The 20,126-nt window shown below is 37.3% G+C and overlaps 1 protein-coding gene across 5 annotated transcripts in view; it reads left to right on the top strand.

The window, feature by feature from the left end:
- MEF2A (myocyte enhancer factor 2A) overlaps positions 1-20,126 on the top strand; it is a 147,350-nt gene that overhangs the window by 50,112 nt on the left and 77,112 nt on the right. For all 5 annotated transcript variants that reach the window (XM_010845826.1, XM_010845828.1, XM_010845830.1 and 2 more), the window contains exon 2: positions 9,454-9,645. In XM_010845826.1, the coding sequence (XP_010844128.1) occupies positions 9,592-9,645 (54 nt within the window). In that variant the 5' untranslated portion in view covers positions 9,454-9,591. The remainder of the gene's footprint in view (positions 1-9,453; positions 9,646-20,126) is intronic.

Genomic DNA, 20,126 nt, shown 5'->3' with positions numbered 1-20,126 from the left:
TCTCCTCTTTCACTTTCAAGAGGCTCTTTAGTTCCTCTTTACTTTCTGCCATAAGGGTGGTGTTATCTGCGTATCTGAGGTTATTGGTATTTCTCCCAGCAATCTTGATTCCAGCTTGTACTTCTTCCAGCCCAGCGTTTCTCATGGTGTACTCTGCATAGAAGTTAAAGAAGCAGGGTGACAGTGTACAGCCTTGACGTACTCCTTTTCCTATTTGGAACCAGTCTGTTGTTCTATGTCCAGTTCTAACTGTTGCTTCCTGACCTGCATATAGGTTTCTCAAGAGGCAGGTCAGGTGGTCTGGTATTTCCAGCTGTTTCAGAATTTTCCACACAGTCAAAGGCTTTGGCATAGTCAATAAAGCAGAAATAGATGTTTTTCTGGAACTCTCTTGCTTTTTTTGATGATCCAGCTCTTACCTTTACTTTATCATTTATTCTGTTTTGGAGTTCAGTTTTTGGTTTTTTTTGGTACCTCTTTCAGATGGTTACTTAGAACAGTAGTTTTTGGCCTTTCTACTGAATATATATTTTAAAGCTAAAAATTTTCTTCTTAAGAACAGTTTCAGCTATGTCCTATACATTTTGATAGGAAGTATTTTAAAAACATTCCATTAAAAATTTGTTTTAGCTCTCCCTATGATTTCTCCTTTTACTCATGGGCTGTTTAGAGTTTTATTATTTAATGTTCATATATATAAGGATTTTCTTATATTGTTATCAATTCATGGCTTAATTTGTCTGAGATTACAGACATGCCTGTCCTTTGAAATTTGTTAACACCTAGTTTTGCTCCAGTTTGTGGTCACTTTTGGTAAACGCTTTTTATGCATTTACCAAGAATGTTATTTTCTGCATTTGTTAGGTATAGTTTCTATATGTCAGGTTGTTCATTATAAAGTGCAAATTTTTTCCTGTGTCTTCTGGTCTGCTTGTTCTTGTTTTGGTATGTTTGTTCCTTAAATTACTGAGAAAGCTGTGTTAAAATGCACTTGTTAGAATTGTGGACTTCACGTAGTTCTATTCATGTTGGCTTTATATAACATATCCTTGTTTATTAGTTTATTTAGGAAAAAATGGTTTTTACATCTATAAAATTTAATGCAATATTTTAACAAATTAGTCTATGAGGAAGGACACAAATTACCCTCCAAATGAAATTTCTAAAATATTAGAAGCACTTGTAGACATTTTGAAGCATCTGCTGAGTGTCTCCAAAAGGAGAAGGGGATGACAGAGATGAGATGGTTGGATAGCATCACCAACTCAATGGACATGAGTTTGAGCCAACTCTGGGAGATAGTGAAGGATAGGGAAGCCTGGTGTGTTGCGGTCCATGGGGTCACAGAGTCAGACACGACTTAGCAGCTGAACAACAACAAAACAAAAGGATTGTGCATCTCTAATGTTGCTGGCAGTAAGAAAGATAGTATGGCAGAATTAAGTCAGGCTCAGGATGGTGAGTCTTTGAGCTGTTATCTGCTGTGTGTGTTTATCTTGAATAAATTTCTAGTTGCCTTGCATATTTGGCCCTTGATTTTGCATAGATTTGTATAATGCACCAAACGTGTTGAGAAAATGTTAAATTGTGTAGAAGGAAAGCAAACTTACTGCATGTGATGTCATATAATGTGCATTTTACATCATAACCATGATAATTTACTATGATAAATGGATATTTTATATATTTGTGTGTGTTAGGCACTCACTCGTGTCCAACTTTATGTGACCCCATGGATTGTAGCCCACCAGGCTCTTCTGTGCATGGGATTCTCCAGGCAAGAATACTAGAGTGGGTTGCCATTTCCTTCACTAGGGGATCTGCCTGACCTTGGGATCGAACCCAGGTCTCCTGCATTGCAGGCATATGCTTTACCATCTGAGCTACTAGGGAAGCCCAAAAGATGTAGTTAAAGTTTAAATGAGAAGTGATTGGGGAGTTTTAGTTGATACGTTATATGATTTTTCATGTTAAAAGTAGGAAAAAACAAGCTTCTGATTAGGATTTTGCAAAGAATATCTGCTCTTCAGGAAAAGATACCTGACTTCTGGTGTTATTAGGTACATTCAAATTTGGAATTGTGGTGCCTTCCTGGTAAATTGAACAATTATTATAATGAAGTATTCCACTATATTTATACCCATGTATCTATATATATGTTCCTCATGCATTAAAGTTTTCTGTGATAGAGTATAGCCCCACAACCTTTCTTGTGGTTTGTGTCTTACAAAATATATCTTTATTTATGCTTATTCTTTCCATAATCCCATATTTTAGATGTATTCTCTATAATCACTTTATAATTAGGTTTTAAAAAAATCTAATCTGGATTATTTATTGATCCTTTTCCCCCCTCTGTTATTAATAGCTTTGTTAGCTATACAGTTAGCCCTTCATATACACAGACTTTGTACCTGTGGATCCAATCAACTATGGATTGAAGATATCCCAGAAAAAATTCCAGAAAAATCCTCAGAGCAAAACTTGAATTTACCCCATGCCAGAAACTAATAGCATTTACATTTAATAGGTATTATAAGTAAAATAAGAATGACTTAAAGTATATGAGAGGATGTGTGGTTTTTATGCATATGCTATGCCGTTGAAGTCACTCAGTCCTGTCAGACTCTTTGCAATCCCATGGACTGTACCCTACCAGGCTCCTCAGTCCATGGGATTTTCCAGGCAAGAATACTGGAGTGGGTTGCCATTTCCTTCTCCAGGGGATCTTCCCTACCCAGGGATCAAACCCAGGATAAGAGACTTTAGCAACCTCAAATAAAATAGACTGGAATGGGTGAATTTAACTCAGATAACCATTATATCTACTACTCTGGGCAGAAATCCCTTAGAAGAAATGGAGTAGCCATCATGGTTGACAAAAGAGTCCAAAATGCAGTACTTGGATGCAGTCTCAAAAACGACAGACTGACCTCTGTTCGTTTCCAAGGCAAACCATTCAGTATCACGGTAATCCAAGCCTATGCCCCAACCAGTAACACTGAAGAAGCTGAAATTGAACGGTTCTATGAAGACCTACAAGACCTTTTAGAACTAACACCCATAAAAGATGTCCTTTTCATTGTAGGGGACTGGAATGCAAAAGTAGGAAGCCAAGAAGCACCTGGGGTAACAGGCAAATTTGGCCTTGGAATACGGAATGAAGCAGGGCAAAGACTAATAGAGTTTGCCAAAAGAATGCACTGGTCATAACAAACACCCTCTTCCAGCAACACAAGAGAAGACTCTACACATGGACATCACCAGATGGTCAACACTGAAATCAGACTGATTATATTCTTTGCAGCCAAAGATGGAGAAGCTCTATACAGTCAGCAAAAACCAAGACCGGGAGCTGACTGTGGCTCAGACCATCAACTCCTTATTGCCAAATTCAGACTAAAATTGAAGAAAGTAGGGAAAACCACTAGACCATTCAGGTATGACCTAAATCAAATCCCTTATGATTATACAGTGGAAGTGAGAAATAGATTTAAGGGCCTAGATCTGATAGATAGAGTGCCTGATGAACTATGGACTGAGGTTCTCAACATTATACAGGAGACAGGGACAAAGACCATCCCCATGGAAAAGAAATGCAAACAAGCAAAATGGCTGTCTGGGGAGGCCTTACAAATAGCTGTGAAAAGAAGAGAAGAAAAAGCAAAGGAGAGTTTAAAAATAAAATAAAATGTAAATTAAAAAAAAATTAAAAATATTGCTAAAAAACAAAAAAAAGGAGAAAGGAATGATATAAGCATCTGAATGCAGAGTTCCAAAGAATAGGAAGGAGAGATAAGAAAGCCTTCCTCAGCGATCAATGCAAAGAAATAGAGGAAAACAACAGAATGGGAGAGACTAGAGATTTCTTCAAGAATATTAGAGATACCAAGGGAACATTTCATGCAAAGATGGGCTCGATAAAGGACAGAAATGATATGGACCTAACAGAAGCAGAAGATATTAAGACGAGGCGGCAAGAATAAACAGAAGAACTGTAAAAAAGGTCTTCACGATCCAGATAATCATGATAGTGTGGATCACTCACCTAGAGCCAAACATCCTGGAGTGTGAAGTCAAGTCGGCCTTAGAAAGCATCACTATGAACAAAGCTAGTGGAGGTGATGGAATTTCAGTTGAGCTATTTCAAATCCTGAAAGATGATGCTTTGAAAGTGCTGCACTCACTCAATATGCCAGCAAATTTGGAAAACTCAGCAGTGGCCACAGGACTGGAAAAGGTCAGTTGTCATTCCAGTCCCAAAGAAAGACAATGCCGAAGAATGCTCAAACTACCACACAATTGCACTCATCTCCCAAACTAGTAAAGTAATGCTCAAAATTCTCCAAGCCAGGCTTCAGCAATACGTGAACCATGAACTTCCAGATGTTCAAGCTGATTTTAGAAAAGGCAGAGGAACCAGAGACCAAATTGCCAACATCCACTGGATCATCAAAAAAGCAAGAGAGTTCCAGAAAAACATCTATTTCTGCTTTATTGACTATGCCAAAGCCTTTGACTGTGTGGATCACAATAAACTGTGGAAAATTCTGAAAGAGATGGGCATACCAGACCACCTGACCTGCCTCTTGAGAAACCTGTATGCAGGTCAGGAAGCAACAGTTAGAACTGGACATGGAACAACAGACTGGTTCCAAATAGGAAAAGGAGTACGTCAAGGTGGTATATTGTCACCCTGCTTATTTAACTTCTATGCAGAGTACATCATGAGAAACGCTGGGCTGGAAGAAGTACAAGCTGGAATCAAGATTACTGGGAGAAATATCAATCACCTCAGATATGCAGATGACACCACCCTTATGGCAGAAAGTGAAAAGGAACTAAAAAGCCTCATGATGAAAGTGAAAGAGGAGAGTGAAAAAGTTGGCTTAAAGCTCAACATTCAGAAAACTAAGATCGTGGCATCTGGTCCCATCACTTCATGGGAAATAGATGGGGAAACAGTGGAAACAGTGTCAGACTTTATTTTGGGGGGCTCCAAAATCACTGCAGATGGTGATTGCAGCCATGAAATTAAAAGACACTTACTCCTTGGAAGGAAAGTTATGACTAACCTAGACAGCATATTCAAAAGCAGAGACATTCCTTTGCCAACAAAGGTCCGTCTAGTCAAGGCTATGGTTTTTCCAGTGGTCATGTATGGATGCGAGAGTTGGACTGTGAAGAAAGCTGAGCACCGAAGAATTGATGCTTTTGAACTGTGGTGTTGGAGAAGACTCTTGAGAGTCCCTTGGACTGCAAGGAGATCCAACCAGTCCATTCTAAAGGAGATCAGTCCTGGGTGTTCATTGGAAGGACTGATGGTAAAGCTGAAACTCCTTTGTTTGGCCACCTCATGCAAAGGGTTGACTCATTGGAAAAGACCCTGATGCTGGGAGGGATTGGGGGCAGGAGGAGAAGGGGATGACAGAGGATGAGATGGCTGGATGGCATCACCGACTCTATGGACAGGAGTTTGAGTGAACTCCAGGAGTTGGTGATAGACAGGGAGGCCTTGTGTGCTGCGATTCATGGGGTCGTAAAGAGTTGGACATGACTGAGCGACTGAACTGAACTGAGGTTCCTGGAATAAATACCGAGGAACAACTATATATACTCTAATTGACCTCCCTGTGGTTATCCCAGAGATTACCACATACATCTTTCATGTACTGAAATTTGAAGTAAATGAGAACTTTTTCCATTTCCTAGTCATTGAAAGGTTTTAGAACGCTTTAGCTTATTAATATTACCCCTCCAGAAATTATGTACTGTTATTGTTGTGCATTGTAATATTTTAAATTCGACAAAATATTGTCATTATTCTGTTTAGTCAGTATTCATTTAGAGTTACAGATTTACCCTGTTCAATGTATTTCATTTCTTGGTGTATATCCAAGCTGCATCTGGAAGCCCTCTTTTCCTTCTACGTGAAGAAGTCTCTTTAGTGCTTCCTGGTGATAGATTCTCTGATTCTGTTTGACTAAAAATGTCTCTATTTTGTCTTCATTTCTGAAGGGTATTTTTTCACATATAGGATTCTGTTTTGACATTTCCCCTGTTTCCAGCACTTTGAGGACATCATTTTGTTTTCCTCTGGCTTCCATTATTTATTCAAAGCCAGCTATATCTTACTGTTACTCTTAGAGGTAATATTCTTTAATTTATTCTGGCTGCTTTTTAGATCTGTTGCGGCTGTTTCTGTCTCTTTTTTTTCTGTCCATTCCTCCACCTTCCCCCTTTACTTTGATTTGCCTAAGTGTGGTTTTCTGTGTATTTGTTATGCTTGGGAGTTTAGATCTTGAATCTGGCTTGATGTTATTGTTCAGTTTTCCTTTGTGTTTTTAAGTTTTAAACTATCAGGCCCTTAAGTATTTTTTTCTCCCTCCTATGTGGTTACCTTCTTTCTGGATTCTAGTTATGTGTATTTTGGACCTTTTCTTCATGTGTCATATTTTTTCATGTATTTCCCATTTTTGTGTCTTTTTGGGCCTCAGGGTAAGTATGTTTTTCTTTTCTGTCTTCTGGATCATTCTCCAGTTGTATCTAACCTAATGTTAAAGTCATCCATCAGTTTCTTAATTTCTGTTTTTAAAATTGTATTTTTCAATTTTTTGTTTTCCATGTTTTTAGCATTGTTTCGGAGAAGGCAATGGCACCCCACTCCAGTACTCTTGCCTGGAAAATCCCATGGACGGAGGAGCCTGGTAGGCTGCAGTCCATGGGGTTGCTAAGAGTCGGACATGACTGAGCAACTTCACTTTCACTTTTCACTTTCATGCATTGGAGAAGAAAATGGCAACCCACTCCAGTGTTCTTGCTTGGAGAATCCCAGGGACGGAGGAGCCTGGTGGGCTGCCGTCTATGGGGTCACACAGAGTCGGACACGACTGAAGTGACTTAGCAGCAGCAGCATTGTTTAAAATTCTTAAAAAACAAACAAACTCCTTTTAACACATTAAAGTAGCTTATTTTATGACATGATGCTGCCGGATTTTTGCAGAAACTAACTCCTGTGGTTGATGATTTGTTATATATGAATATTGAAACATCTCCGATCAATAACTTCCAGGTAACAAAAGATGTATTAATGTGACTCTGGTCAATAGTGCATTAAAACTGTTTTCTGCTAGCACCATTATCTGGATCTACTATGGGTCTATTTCTAGTGCTATTTTAAAATCTTGGTTTTCAGTCAGATCTTCATTGGGTTTTTTTCTGTAGACTTTTATGTGAAAAATGGTAAGATAACTTAAATTTGGGGTCTTTTTGCTGATAAGATTTACTTTTGCCAGAACCTTTTGGAAAGATTTTGTTGGTATGCAGCTAGGCTAATGATTCTAGGTTTAGCCTACATTACCTTAATATGGTCAGATTGAAATGATTTGAAGCGATTCTTTCCTTGCATGGCCTCTTTCTGGTTTACCTTTATACAATAGGGTATAGTCCTCTGGATTCTCTCCAGCTTCCCGATGTGTTTACTGAAGCTATTCCTCCTGACTAGACCCTGAATTGAATTTTTGTGCCCCTATGCAAGAACTGTTGAAAGCTCTGCTTAGCTTCTCAGACTCTCAGCTGATGTTTTAAGAATCAGTGAGTCTTAAGTCTGGTCCCACCTGTTTCATCTAGGTCTCAGAAGAATTTCTGTGCAAATTCTCACTGTCTTGAAAGTTCTTTGGTTTTAAACAGATTACTTTTTGCTCTGCTTTTCTAGTGATACTCAGGGACATACTGGTTTAAAGCAACCTACTCTACCATTGTCAAAAGCAAAATGCTCAGATATGTTTAGAATTTTACAGATCATACAAGATAATACAGTGCATATACCTTATAGAATTTAATGTATTATCTCAGTGGTGAAATGTGTGAATATTTGTCTTGCTTGCTACAGTGCAAGTTTTCATAATGGGAATTGGGTGCCCTGTCATCTGTTAGGGAACATGATTTGGAATAAGCCAACTTCTATGGTTTATATTATAGTCTGTAAAGAAGCAGACATTCTACAGCACAGCTACTTGTTTGATTGATTCATACAAGTTACTAGCCATCCTTCAGTTCCTCTCATATTTCTTGTTCTTTCTTGGCACAGAGTTTTTGCACATACTATTCTCTGTCTGGTATAAACACCTGCATACTCAGGTTTGAGTATGAAGCAGTTCTCATTGAAGCCTGCCCTGACCATGAATTTAGGTCAGATAAATGAGTTTTTATACGTACCCATTTTTATGATGGTTTGACTAATGTCTGCCCCTACTAGACTCTGAACTGTGAGGTTAGAAATTTTGCCTTTTTTCCTTGACTATTTTATCATAGGTACCTCGTTCAGTATTTCAAAGTACCTGTTTTGCATAGGTTATTAGTTATTAATAGATTATCAATTAATACATGTATAAATGAAATAACAGGATGAATAAAGGAAGAAATGGAAGAAATGCTGAGATAATAATAAAAATTGAAAGCTCACTGCTTTTGAGCAAAAGCCAAATTTAATCAAACCCTGGATTTGCACGGTACAGTTAAAGTTCTGTAGAGTTACATGTACAGTGTTAAAAAATACTTCAAAAGATTCCCCTGAATCTTTACTGTGTTTTAAGTTTTGTTTAAAACATTACTTACTTGTTTTAAGTTTTGTTTAAAACATTACTTACTTGTTTTAAGTTTTGTTTAAAACATTACTTAAAAACATTACTGTGTTTTAAGATTTGTCTCCCATCCCTCTGTAAATATTTTATTACTTAAGTTTTAATAGCATTGTGTTTTTGATGAAACTATCGTTCAGAGCATAACAAATTATATCATTGCCAGTCATTCTACTGTAGAGATAAATGGGGGGAAAAATCGTTATTCTTGAAAGATTCACAGTCTGAGAGGTAAATGATTTTGGAACTTATGTACAAAATAAGATGCTGTGGTTTATTCTACGAAGGGCTATTGGCCTTTTATTCATCCAGAGTGATGACATTTGAACTGAATCTTGATTGATGAGGAAGAGTTAATTAAATGGCTAAAGGAATAGTTTCATTTAGGTATGTATTATTATGAAAGCATATAATGTCTTTGTGGATTGACAAATAGTAATTTTGTTAGTAGCTAGGGCAGTTTGCAGGAAGAATTTGTAAAAGCAGATTGGGACTACACATGTAGATTTATGAGTTCATCCTTTGACATGGGAGCCATCAAAAGCCATTAAGAATATTTGCTGTTATTATATGCATTAAGGAAAAACTTAAAGGTTATAATTGTTATAATTACATTGTTTTAGCCAGAATTAGGGGCATGAAAAAGTTCAGGAGATATTTTAGTGGTAAAATTAACAAGGTTTCAACTTGTTTACTGATTTTATGTAGTGAAAAATTTCAACTAATAATATAGTCAAAGGCAGGTTTAAAATTTGTATAACATTTGCACGATGTGCTACAGAATGTAAATTTTCTAATTTGTGTTTTCTTTCAGATCTTACAGAAAATTTTGGCTGTAGCCCTCCAACTAGAAGCTGAAGTAATAGAAGCAGTGTACCATGCATTAGGGTATTAAAGAAAATTAATTTTTGATTTAAATATTTGGACTACAAGGAAGGAAAGGTGACTGAAAATGGGGCGGAAGAAAATACAAATCACACGCATAATGGATGAAAGGAACCGACAGGTAAATGAAAATTTTAACTTATCTATTTTAATAGATGTAAATTTTTTAAAAAAGGTGTAGAATAGAATGGTGTTTTAATTTAATTAAGTCTAAATATTTTTATTTCTAGACTACCTTAAAAAATTTAGTTACCAAAATTTCTGACTTTCCATCATATGCTTTAAATTAACTTTTTTATTATTATTATAGAAATCGTTTTGTTAATTATAGAAACACAGATAAGCTACATAGCAAAGTAAAATCACTGCAGTTCTACTGGTACCATCCATTGTGTAGGTTTCAGTTCAGTTGCTTATTTGTGTACAACTCTTTGAAGCCCCATGGACTGCAGTACACTAGGCTTCCCTGTCCTGGAAATGAACAGAGATCATTCTGTTGTTTTTGAGATTGCACCCAAGTACTGCATTTTGGACTCTTTTGTTGACTATTAAGGCTACTCTATTTCTTCTAAGGGATTCTTGTCCACAGTAGTAGATAAAATGGTCATCTGAGTTAAATTCACCCTTTCTGGTCCATTTTAGTTCACTGATTCCTAAAATGTCGATGGTCACTCTTACCATCTCCTGTTTGACCATTTCCAATTTATCTTGATTTGTGGACCTAACATTCCAGGTTCCTATGCAGTATTGTTCTTAACAGCATCAGACTTTACCTCCATCACCAGTCACATCCACAGCTGGGCATTGTTTTTGCTTTGGCTTAGTCTCTTCATTCTTTCTGGAGTTATTTCTCCCCTCTTCTGCAGTAGCATATTGGACACCTATTGACCCAGGGAGTTCATTTTTCAGTATATCTTTTTGCCCTTTGATTCTGTTCTACATACAGTAGTCACATCCTTATGTGACTGCTGGAAAAACCATGACTTTGACTATATGGAACTTTGTAGGCAAAGTAATGTCTCTGCTTTTTAATAGTGTCTAGGTTTGTTACTGCTTTTCTTCCACAGATCAAGCAGTAATAGCAAATAGAGTTTTGAGTTACTAGAGTTTTTGAGCTCATAAGATAAATATCATACTTCATATCATTGGAACAGCATGCGTTCTTTGTGCAGCATTATGTTTGTGAAATTCTTCACTGTTATTGTTGCATGGAGATACTTAGTAAATTTTCGTTGATGTATAATATTCCATTGTGTGGAAAGAACACAGTCTGTGTGTGTATATATGTATATATATACACATTTTTCTCTTGTAAATAGGCTTTTGGGTTTTAGATCTATTCTTTGTTTGGAACTTGGTTTTTATGTGGTTTGAGGTGTAGGGGTCAAAATTTGCCACTTTTCAGATGGATACTCTGTTGGCCCTGTCCGTTTTATTGCAAAAATCATCCCAGGAAAGCACAAAAAAACACACAAGCTATTCATAAAAAAATTCAACAATAGGCATAGTTAATCTGTGGTGCTAGAGGCTGGGTTTCTGACCTTACTTGAGACAAGGTAATAATGACTGGGAGACAGGACAAAGAGGGTTTCTGGATTATGCTAAATATAAGGCCATGTTCTTTTTTTTTTTCCCCAAAAAAATTCAGTGAGCCACACACTTCGGGTTTGTGGGTTTTCATTTATGTTATATTTTAATATGAAGTTTACTTTTTTAAAAGAAGTATTAGAAGGACAAGAAGGACAAACACAGTTTCACCAGGAGCTTCTAACTGGAAGTGAAGTCTGTCATCCCTCTAGAGTTTTGGCATCTTCAGTCCTTCTTGCTTCAGCAGCTTTCTGATGTCTTAGAACAGGTATTTGGTGTATTTCACTGTTTTTTATAGTTGATCTCAGTGGGTTCTTTGTTCTTCCACCAGTCACTCCATTTAGAGGCAGACATCCTCTTATACTTTAAAAAAAAAAAAAAGAGTTGAAAAATTATTTTAAGGCAGAATACAGAGAACAATACCTCAAACACTGTTACTTTTCCAGAAGCAGTGTAGGTCGATTCTGACATATTTGCTGCAGATACCTTTCCTTGTAAAAGAAGAAAATTAGAAATGTACTTCCTTTTTAATTTTTGCAAGTCTCATTCTTCTTTCCTTCCCCAAAGGAACCTTGCATAATGGATTTAATTTCTATTTTCTTTATTATTTAAGCATACTATTATTATTTCAGCACAATTTAAGAATCTTACATAATAGCATTCTCATCTGCACTTGCTGTTTCACTCAGTGTAGTATTTCAGACATTTGTCTGTGTTACTCATTCATGTAGTACAAGTAGTTTGTAGGAATGAATGTGCCTCAATTCATTTCTCAATACTTCTATCAGAGAACATTTAGGTTGTTTCCAATTTTTTAGAAATTTTGCTGCATGTTATGTTAGAAATGATGCCCAGGCTACATCTGTGGGCATGTCTCTGTGATTCTAGAGGAGTTGCTGGGTTGAATATATCCATCATAATTTTACTGTTGAGCTTTTCAAGTTGCTCCGCCAAGTGGTTGTACCAGATATACTGTAGTAATTTATGAAAATTTCTTCTTCCTGTACACTTTACCTTTCTTCTTCCTTTCTTTCTCACTTTATGTTTTTTCATTTTATTTTGCATGTTTTTTGGCCTAATGAAGGTAAAATATTACCTGTTTGTGGTTTTGTGGTTTTGCTGGGTTGTTGATTTTTTTCTTAGAAGTTCTTCATATATTCCAGATATTAATTCTGTGTGTACTTAATCTGTTTCAGATAGTATATTTCAGTCTTTACCAAAACACTTTGTAAACTCTTTTATGACAGGACTTATTTCAGTGTTTCTCAGTAGTTTATTTTGCCTTTACCAGTAGATTATGAACACTTTAAAATGATTTAAGGCTTGCTTCATTTTCTAAATCATAATCAGCTTGTAAATGTTCCAATTGAACTTTAGATAAATGTGTATTCTTTTAATTGTTACATACAGGATTCTACATGTCTATTAGTTCAGTCTTATTTTGTGTTCTCATTATCTGTATTATTTGTATTTTATTTACATATTTGGTTTTGGCTCAGTGAGACCTGTCAATAATTACACTTACCACAATAATGGATTTGTCATTTTCTGTATATATTTTACTAGTTTAACACATACTGTTTTAGATATTGGGGAATATTTCATTAGGCTCATACGTATTTAGAATTGTTACATGTTCTTGGTGAATTTTTAAAATACGTACTGACTTTTTCTTTCCTCGGTAAGGCATGCTGTTTTAAACTACTTAAATCTACTGTCTCACATTACAATAGCTACTACATCTCTCTTTTGGCTAATATTTTCTTGATAGGTCTAGTTCTCTACATTTACATTCAACCTATCTATATCTTTATACTTTAGGTATATTTCTGTAAATAGTATATGGCTGGATTTTTAAAAATCTATTCTAATAATATATCTTGACTCCCCAGTTTTCTTGGACCTTACTCTTTATCATGCTTTGTATATATATTTGGACTGTTTTATATCATCTTAGTTGATTATTTTGATTTACTATGAGAATCTGATAGAGGTCCTATGGGTAAAACTCACGTAAGTGTAGGTGTGCCCTCCAAAACTGGGTCTCCCTAGAGTTGTTAATCTTTATACTTGTCCAAAATTAGCCTCCAGCAATTCACTAATTAGAGTTCAGATTTTCCTACCCTTGTACTGATTCTTGTGGTGGTTTCTGTTTATGGCTCTGGTGATTTATGGTTCACAGTATCTGTCTGTCTGTTTCCAGTTTGGCAGGTGGGGCAGAAGTTGCCCTGGGACCTCAGCTCCCTGAGGAATCTAAGAAGAGTTGTTAATTTTCATTTTGTTCTGTTTTATTACTTGAGTGGCAACTTCCACTGGAGTTGGAAGTGCTAGAACAAACACTTGCAGTCTCTCCTGGACTTTTAAATTCAACAATGAAATAAAGATATGTCTAAATGTATATGGTGTAAAATTTTTTCAGGTCCTTGGGATTTAAAATATAAAAGATCTTTTGGAGATGGTATAATCTAACCTTCTTGAATTCAAAGAATTGTATTACTCTAGATTTGACACAAAATCAGGAAAGCTGGTTTAGATTAAAATAAAATCTACCTCAGTTTATAGTGGCACTGAATTTTGTAGGCTAGCCTTTAGTCCTGTTCTTTTTCTTTACAGTGACTGTAATACTGGAATAAAATTAAAATGTAAAAATAAAATTAGTTTATTTTGACTAATACTGAAATGGCTTTATTAATATTGATTTCTTACATTTAAATTTTATAACATTTAAAACAAAATGCTAAGTACGTCTCAAGTAGAAAAATGTATAAACCTGTTGCAAAATAAAGATTCAGATTTATAGGTGGAATTCTTGGAAATCAGAGTAATGTGGCTGAATAAATGCTGACTCTTCCAACATAATTTCTCCAAAAATAAATGTAGAAAAACAGGAACATAAAACCTACAACCTCGGCACAACTAGAAGGCAAAGAATGTCTAAATTCACATTACCTCCAGGTAGAAAATTATTTCCAAGTCACTGTGTGCTGTTTCTTGACATCTATTGCAAGTCTTTGTGGTGACCCAAGCATACATCTTTAGTCTTTCCCATTCTATTGCTTTCCTCTCTTTCTTTGCGTTGATTGCTGAGGAAGGCTTTCTTAACTCTCCTTGCTATTCTTTGGAAGTCTACATTACATGGATATATCTTTCCTTTTCTCCTTTGCTTTTTGCTTTCCTTCTTTTCACAGCTATTTGTAAGGCCTCCTTACAAATAGACAGCCATTTTGCTTTTTTGCATTTCTTTTTCTTGGGGATAGTCTTGATTCCTGTCTCCTGTACAGTGTCACAAACCTTCAACCATAGTTCATCAGGCACTCTGTCTATCAGATCTAGTCCCTTAAATCTGTCTCTCACTTCCACTGTATAATCATAAGGGATTTGATTTAGGTCATACCCAAATGGTCTAGTGGTTTTCTCCACTTTCTTCAATTTCAGTCTGAATTTGGCAATAAGGAGTTCATGATCTGAGCCACAGTTAGCTCCCGGTCTTGTTTTTGCTGACTGTATAGAGCTTCTCCATCTTTGGCTGCAAAGAATACAATCAGTCTGATTTCGGTGTTGACCATCTGGTGATGTCCATGTGTAGAGTCTTCTCTTGTGTTGTTGGAAGAGGGTGTTTGCTATGACCAGTGCGTTCTCTTGGCAAACACTATTAGCCTTTGCCCTGCTTCATTCCATATTCCAAGGCCAAATTTGCCTGTTATTCTAGGTGTTTCTTTACTTTCTACTTTTGCACTGCAGTCTGCTATAATGAAAAGGACATCTTTTGGGGATGTTAGTTCTAGAAAGTCGTATAGGTCTTCATAGAACTGTTCAGCTTCTGCTTCTTCATAGTTACTGGTTGGAGCATAGACTTGGGTTACTGTGATATTGAATGGCTTGCCTTGGAAATGAACAGAGATCATTCTGTCGTTTTTGAGATTGCATCCAAGTACTGCATTTTGACTCTTTTGTTGACTATGATGGCTAGTCCATTTCTTGTAAGGGATTTCTGCCCACAGTAGTAGATAAAATGGTCATCTGAGTTAAATTCACCCATTGCATTCCATCTAAGTTCACTGATTCCTAGAATGTCAATGTTCACTCTTGTCATCTCTTGTTTGACCACTTCCAATTTGCTTTGATTCATGGATGTAACATTCCAGGTTCCTATGCAATATTGCTCTTTACAGCATCAAACCTTGCTTCTGTCATCAGTCCCATCCACAACTGGGTCTTGTTTTTGCTTTGGCTCCATCCCTTCATTCTTTCTGGAGTTATTTCTCCACTGATCTCCAGTAGCATATTGGGCACCTACCAACCTGGGGAGTTCATCTTTCAGTGTCCTATCTTTTTACCTTTTCATACTGTTCATGGGGTTCTCAAGACAAGAAAAGTGGTTTGCCATTCCTTTCTCCAGTGGACCACATTCTGTCAGACCTCTCAACCATGACCCAGCCATCTTGGGTGACCCCACACCACATGGCTTAGTTTCATTGAGTTAGATATTTCATGCAAAGATGGGTACAAAAAGGACAGAAATGGTATGGACCTAACAGAAGCAGAAGATATTAAGAAGAGGTGGCAAGAATACACAGAAGAACTGTACAAAAAAGATCTTCACGACCCAGATAATCATGATGGTGTGATCATTTACCTAGAGCCAAACGTCCTGGAATGTGAAGTCAAGTGAGTCTTAGGAAGTATCACTACGAACAAAGCTAGTGGAGGTGATGGAATCCCAGTTGAGCTCTTTCAAATCCTGAAAGATGACGCTGTGAAAGTGCTGCACTCACTCAATATGCCAGCAAATTTGGAAAACTCAGCAGTGGCCACAGGACTGGAAAAGGTCAGCTTTGATTCCAATCCTGAAGAAAGGCAATGCCAAAGAATGCTCAAACTACCGCACAACTGCACTCATCTCACATGCTAGTAATGCTCAAAATTCTCCAAGCCAGGCTTCAGCAATACGTGAACCGTGAACTTCCAGATGTTCAAGCTGGTTTTAGAAAGGGCAGAGGAACCGGAGATCAAATTGCCAATATCCTCTGGATCATGGAAAAGGCAAAAGAGTTCCAGAAAATCATCTTTTGCTTCATTGACTATGCCAAAGCCTTTGACTGTGTGGATCACAATAAACTGTGGAAAATTCTGAAAGAGATGTGAATACCAGACCACCTGACCTGCCCTTGAGAAACCTGTATGTAGGTCAAGAAGCAGCAGTTAGAACTGGACATGGAACAACAGACTGGTTCCAAATATGAAAAGGAGTACATCAAGGCTGTATATTGTCATCCTGCTTATTTAATTTATATGCAGAGTACATCATGAGAAATCTGGGCTGGAGGAAGCACAAGCTGGAATCAAGATTGCCAGGAGAAATATCAATAACCTCAGATATGCAGATGACACCACCCTTATGGCAGAAAGGGAAGAACAATAAAGAGCCTCTTGATGAAAGTGAAAGAGGACAGTGAAAAAGTTGACTTAAAGGTCAGCATTCAGAAAATTAAGATCATGGCATCTGGTCCCATCACTTCATGGCAGATAGATGGGGAAACAGTGTCAGACTTTATTTTTCTGTGCTTCAAAATCGCTGCAGATGGTGATTGCAGCCATGAAATTAAAAGACGCCTACTCCTTGGACAGAAAGTTATGACCAACCTAGACAGAATATTAAATAGCAGAGACATTACTTTGTCAACAAAGGTCTGTCCAGTAAAGGCTATGGTTTTTCCAGTGGTGTCATGTATGGATGTGAGATTTGGACTCTAAAGAAAGCTGAGCACTGAAGAATTGATGCTTTTGAACTGTGGTGTTGGAGAAGACTCTTGAGAGTCCCTTGGACTCCAAGGAGATCCATCCAGTCTATCGTAAAGGAGATCAGTCCTGGGTGTTCATTGGAAGGACTGATGTTGAAGCTGAGACTCCAAACTTTGGCCACCTGATGTGAAGATCTGACTCATTAGAAAAGACCCTGATGCTGGGGAAAATTGAGGGCAGGAGGAGAAGGGGACACCAGAGGATGAGATGGCTGGATGGCATCATCGACTTGATGGACATGGATTTGGGTGAACTCTGGGAGTTGGTGATGGACAGAGAGGCCTGACATGCTACTGTTCATGGGGTCGCTAAGAGTCGGAGACGACTGAGCGACTGAACTGAACTAAAGCATACATCAGGTAAATGTATTGGGAAAAGAGAAGAGGAGACCTTGTAGCTGTCTTAAGACTGATTTGAAATCACTACCAAAAAGAGGAATTCTAACTAAGTTAAAAAATTATGGAAAATATGCCTTGTAGATCTGAATTGACCACAGGTAAAGAAAGGACTAAAAGTATATGCCCAAGCAAGTCTATAGTCTTGAAAAAGCAGCCATTTCAGGAAAAAGAGGGCAAGAAGGAAGGCAGAGGTACTTTTTAAAAATGTTAGGTAAATGGAAATGAAAAGAAGACACACACACACACACACACACACACACACATCCTTCAAGACAAAAGAATATGCAAAGGTATTTTAACTAAAGGACACAAAACTCTTTTCCCCACTGCCAGTACTCCCCCCAAAAGCCTTTCATTAAAGAGACCATACTTAACTTCTTTAAAAGGAGAGGTGCTCTTGAACTAAGAATATTTTCAATCGCTGCCCACTAACCAGTGCTAATTCTTTCTGTAGAAATTCAATGATGCAGGCAATCTTCTTCTATATCAGTTCAGTTCATTTCAGTCGCTGAGTCGTGTCCAACTCTTTGTGACCCCTTAGACTGCAGCACGCCAGGCTTCCCTGTCCATCACCAACTCCTGGAGCCTTCTCAAATTCATGTCCAACTAGTTGGTGATGCCATCCAACTATCTCATCCTCTGTCATCCCCTTCTCCTCCCACCTTCAATCTTTCCCAGCATCAGGGTCTTTTCCAGTGAGTCAGTTCTTCGGATCAGGTGGCCAAAGTATTGGAGTTTCAGCATCAGTCCTTCCAATGAATATTCAGGACTGATTTCCTTTAGGATGGACTGGTTGGATCTCCTTGCAGTCCAAAGGACTCTCAAGAGTCTTCTCCAACACCACAGTTCAAAAGCATCATTTCTTCAGCACTCAGCTTTCTTTATAGTCCAGTTCTCACATCCATACATGACTATTGGAAAAACCATAGCTTTGACTAGGTGGACCTTTGTTGGTAAAGTCATGTCTTTGCTTTTTAATATGCGGTCTAGGTTGGTCATAGCTTTTTTTCCAAAGAGCAAGCGTCTTCTAATTTCATGGCTGCAGTCATCATCTGCAGTGATTTTGGAGCCCCCAAAAATAAAGTCTCTCACTGTTTCCAGTGGTTCCCCATCTATTTGCTGTGAAGTGATGGGACCAGATGCCGTGATCTGTTTTCTGAATGTTGAGTTTTAAACCAGCTTTTTAGCTCTCATCTTTTACTTTCATCTCCTATATAAACTGTTACAAAGAAAACAAAATGATATTTACAGCTGTTCATGTGACAAGATTGTTCCCCATACAATGAGGCAGTGGGGGAAAAAAATGCTGACTATCCACGCTGAAATGAATTTCCTTAAACAAGTATTTAGGAATGTTACAGACAAAAATCAAGATTCAGAATTTTGAATACTAAGAATGGAAATGGATTTTTATAAGAAAGCATGGTTGAAACAAAGTGATTAAGCTGATTAAGTCAATTGAAAGAAAGAAAAAAAGGTAAAATAATATTAAAACAAAGGCTAAATTACAAAGTGGCCAAGGAATATATACTCAAATGAATCTTTAATATTAATTGAAGGCAGGCAGGAACAGCTAAATGAATGAAAATAAGTAATGCCAAAGGGTTTGAGAGAAAATGGTTGAAAGAGAGACAAAGAAGATCCAACTTACGTATAAAAGAAAAAAAAATGAAACCATAGAACTGATATATAAAGTTTTCATAAATAAGATTCCAAGGATTAGGTCAGAGAAGGCAATGGCACCCCACTTCAGTACTCTTGCCTGGAAAATCCCATGGATGGAGGAGCCTGGTAGGCTGCAGTCCATGGGGTCGCTAAGATTCGGATACGACTGAGTGACTTCACTTTCACTTTTCAGTTTCATACATTGGAGAAGGAAATGGCAACCCACTCCAGTGTTCTTGCCTGGAAAATCCCAGGGATGGGGGAGCCTGGTGGGCGGCCGTCTGTGGGGTTGCACAGAGTCAGACACGACTGAATTGACTTAGCAGTAGCAGCAAGGATTAGGTTGACCTGCGGAGGTCAACTTTGATACATGTCCTACTGAAAGTATTATAATAGGGTGTTTTTTTGGTAGTTGAATGAACTTTATTTTTCATTCTGCTACTGACTTTATCTTTGTAAAACTGGATCTGATTACGAAAGATTCATTAGTTTTCTTTTATTTAGTTCTAGGAATTAATTTGTTTGTAGCGATTTTTCACATGGACGATCATGTTATCTATGAATAAAGACAATTTTGTTTTCTTCTAGTTTGTTTACATTTCCTTTCTATCCTTTCTTTTTTTCTCTTTTTTTTTTATTGGAGTCTAATTGCTTTCAAATGTTGTGTTAATATCCCTTGTATAACAAAGTGAATTAGCTATATGTTTACATAGATCCACTCCCTCTTGAAACTCCCTCCCAACCCTGCCCCATCCCACCCCTCTGGGTCATCACAAAGCACCAAGCTGTGCACCCTCTTCTATACAGCAACTTCCAACTACTTACCTGTTTTACAGATGGTAGTGTATATATGTCAGTGCTATTCTCCCCATCCATCCCTCCCTTCCCTACATATCCATTCTCTTCTCTACATCTCCATAGATTTTAAGATAAAGAAAAAAATCATCAGAGCTTCTGGTATAAAACAAAAGCCAATTTGTAAGTACAGAGAATTAAACTGGCATCAAATTTTGCAAAATCAAGATACAAAGGAAGACAACAGAGTAGCATTTTCAATAAATGCAGGGGAAAATATCTGAAGGTAGGATTTCATTTGCAGTTAAGCTGTATTCAAATACAAAGATGTTTCAAGTTAAACCTACTAGAGCTC

This window comes from Bison bison, unplaced genomic scaffold (assembly GCF_000754665.1).
Source record: "Bison bison bison isolate TAMUID 2011002044 unplaced genomic scaffold, Bison_UMD1.0 scf7180017864224, whole genome shotgun sequence".
NCBI classification, from domain to species: Eukaryota; Metazoa; Chordata; class Mammalia; order Artiodactyla; family Bovidae; genus Bison; species Bison bison.
The sequence above is the reverse complement of the archived record's forward strand: the minus strand, read 5'-3'. Positions and strand labels throughout refer to the sequence as shown.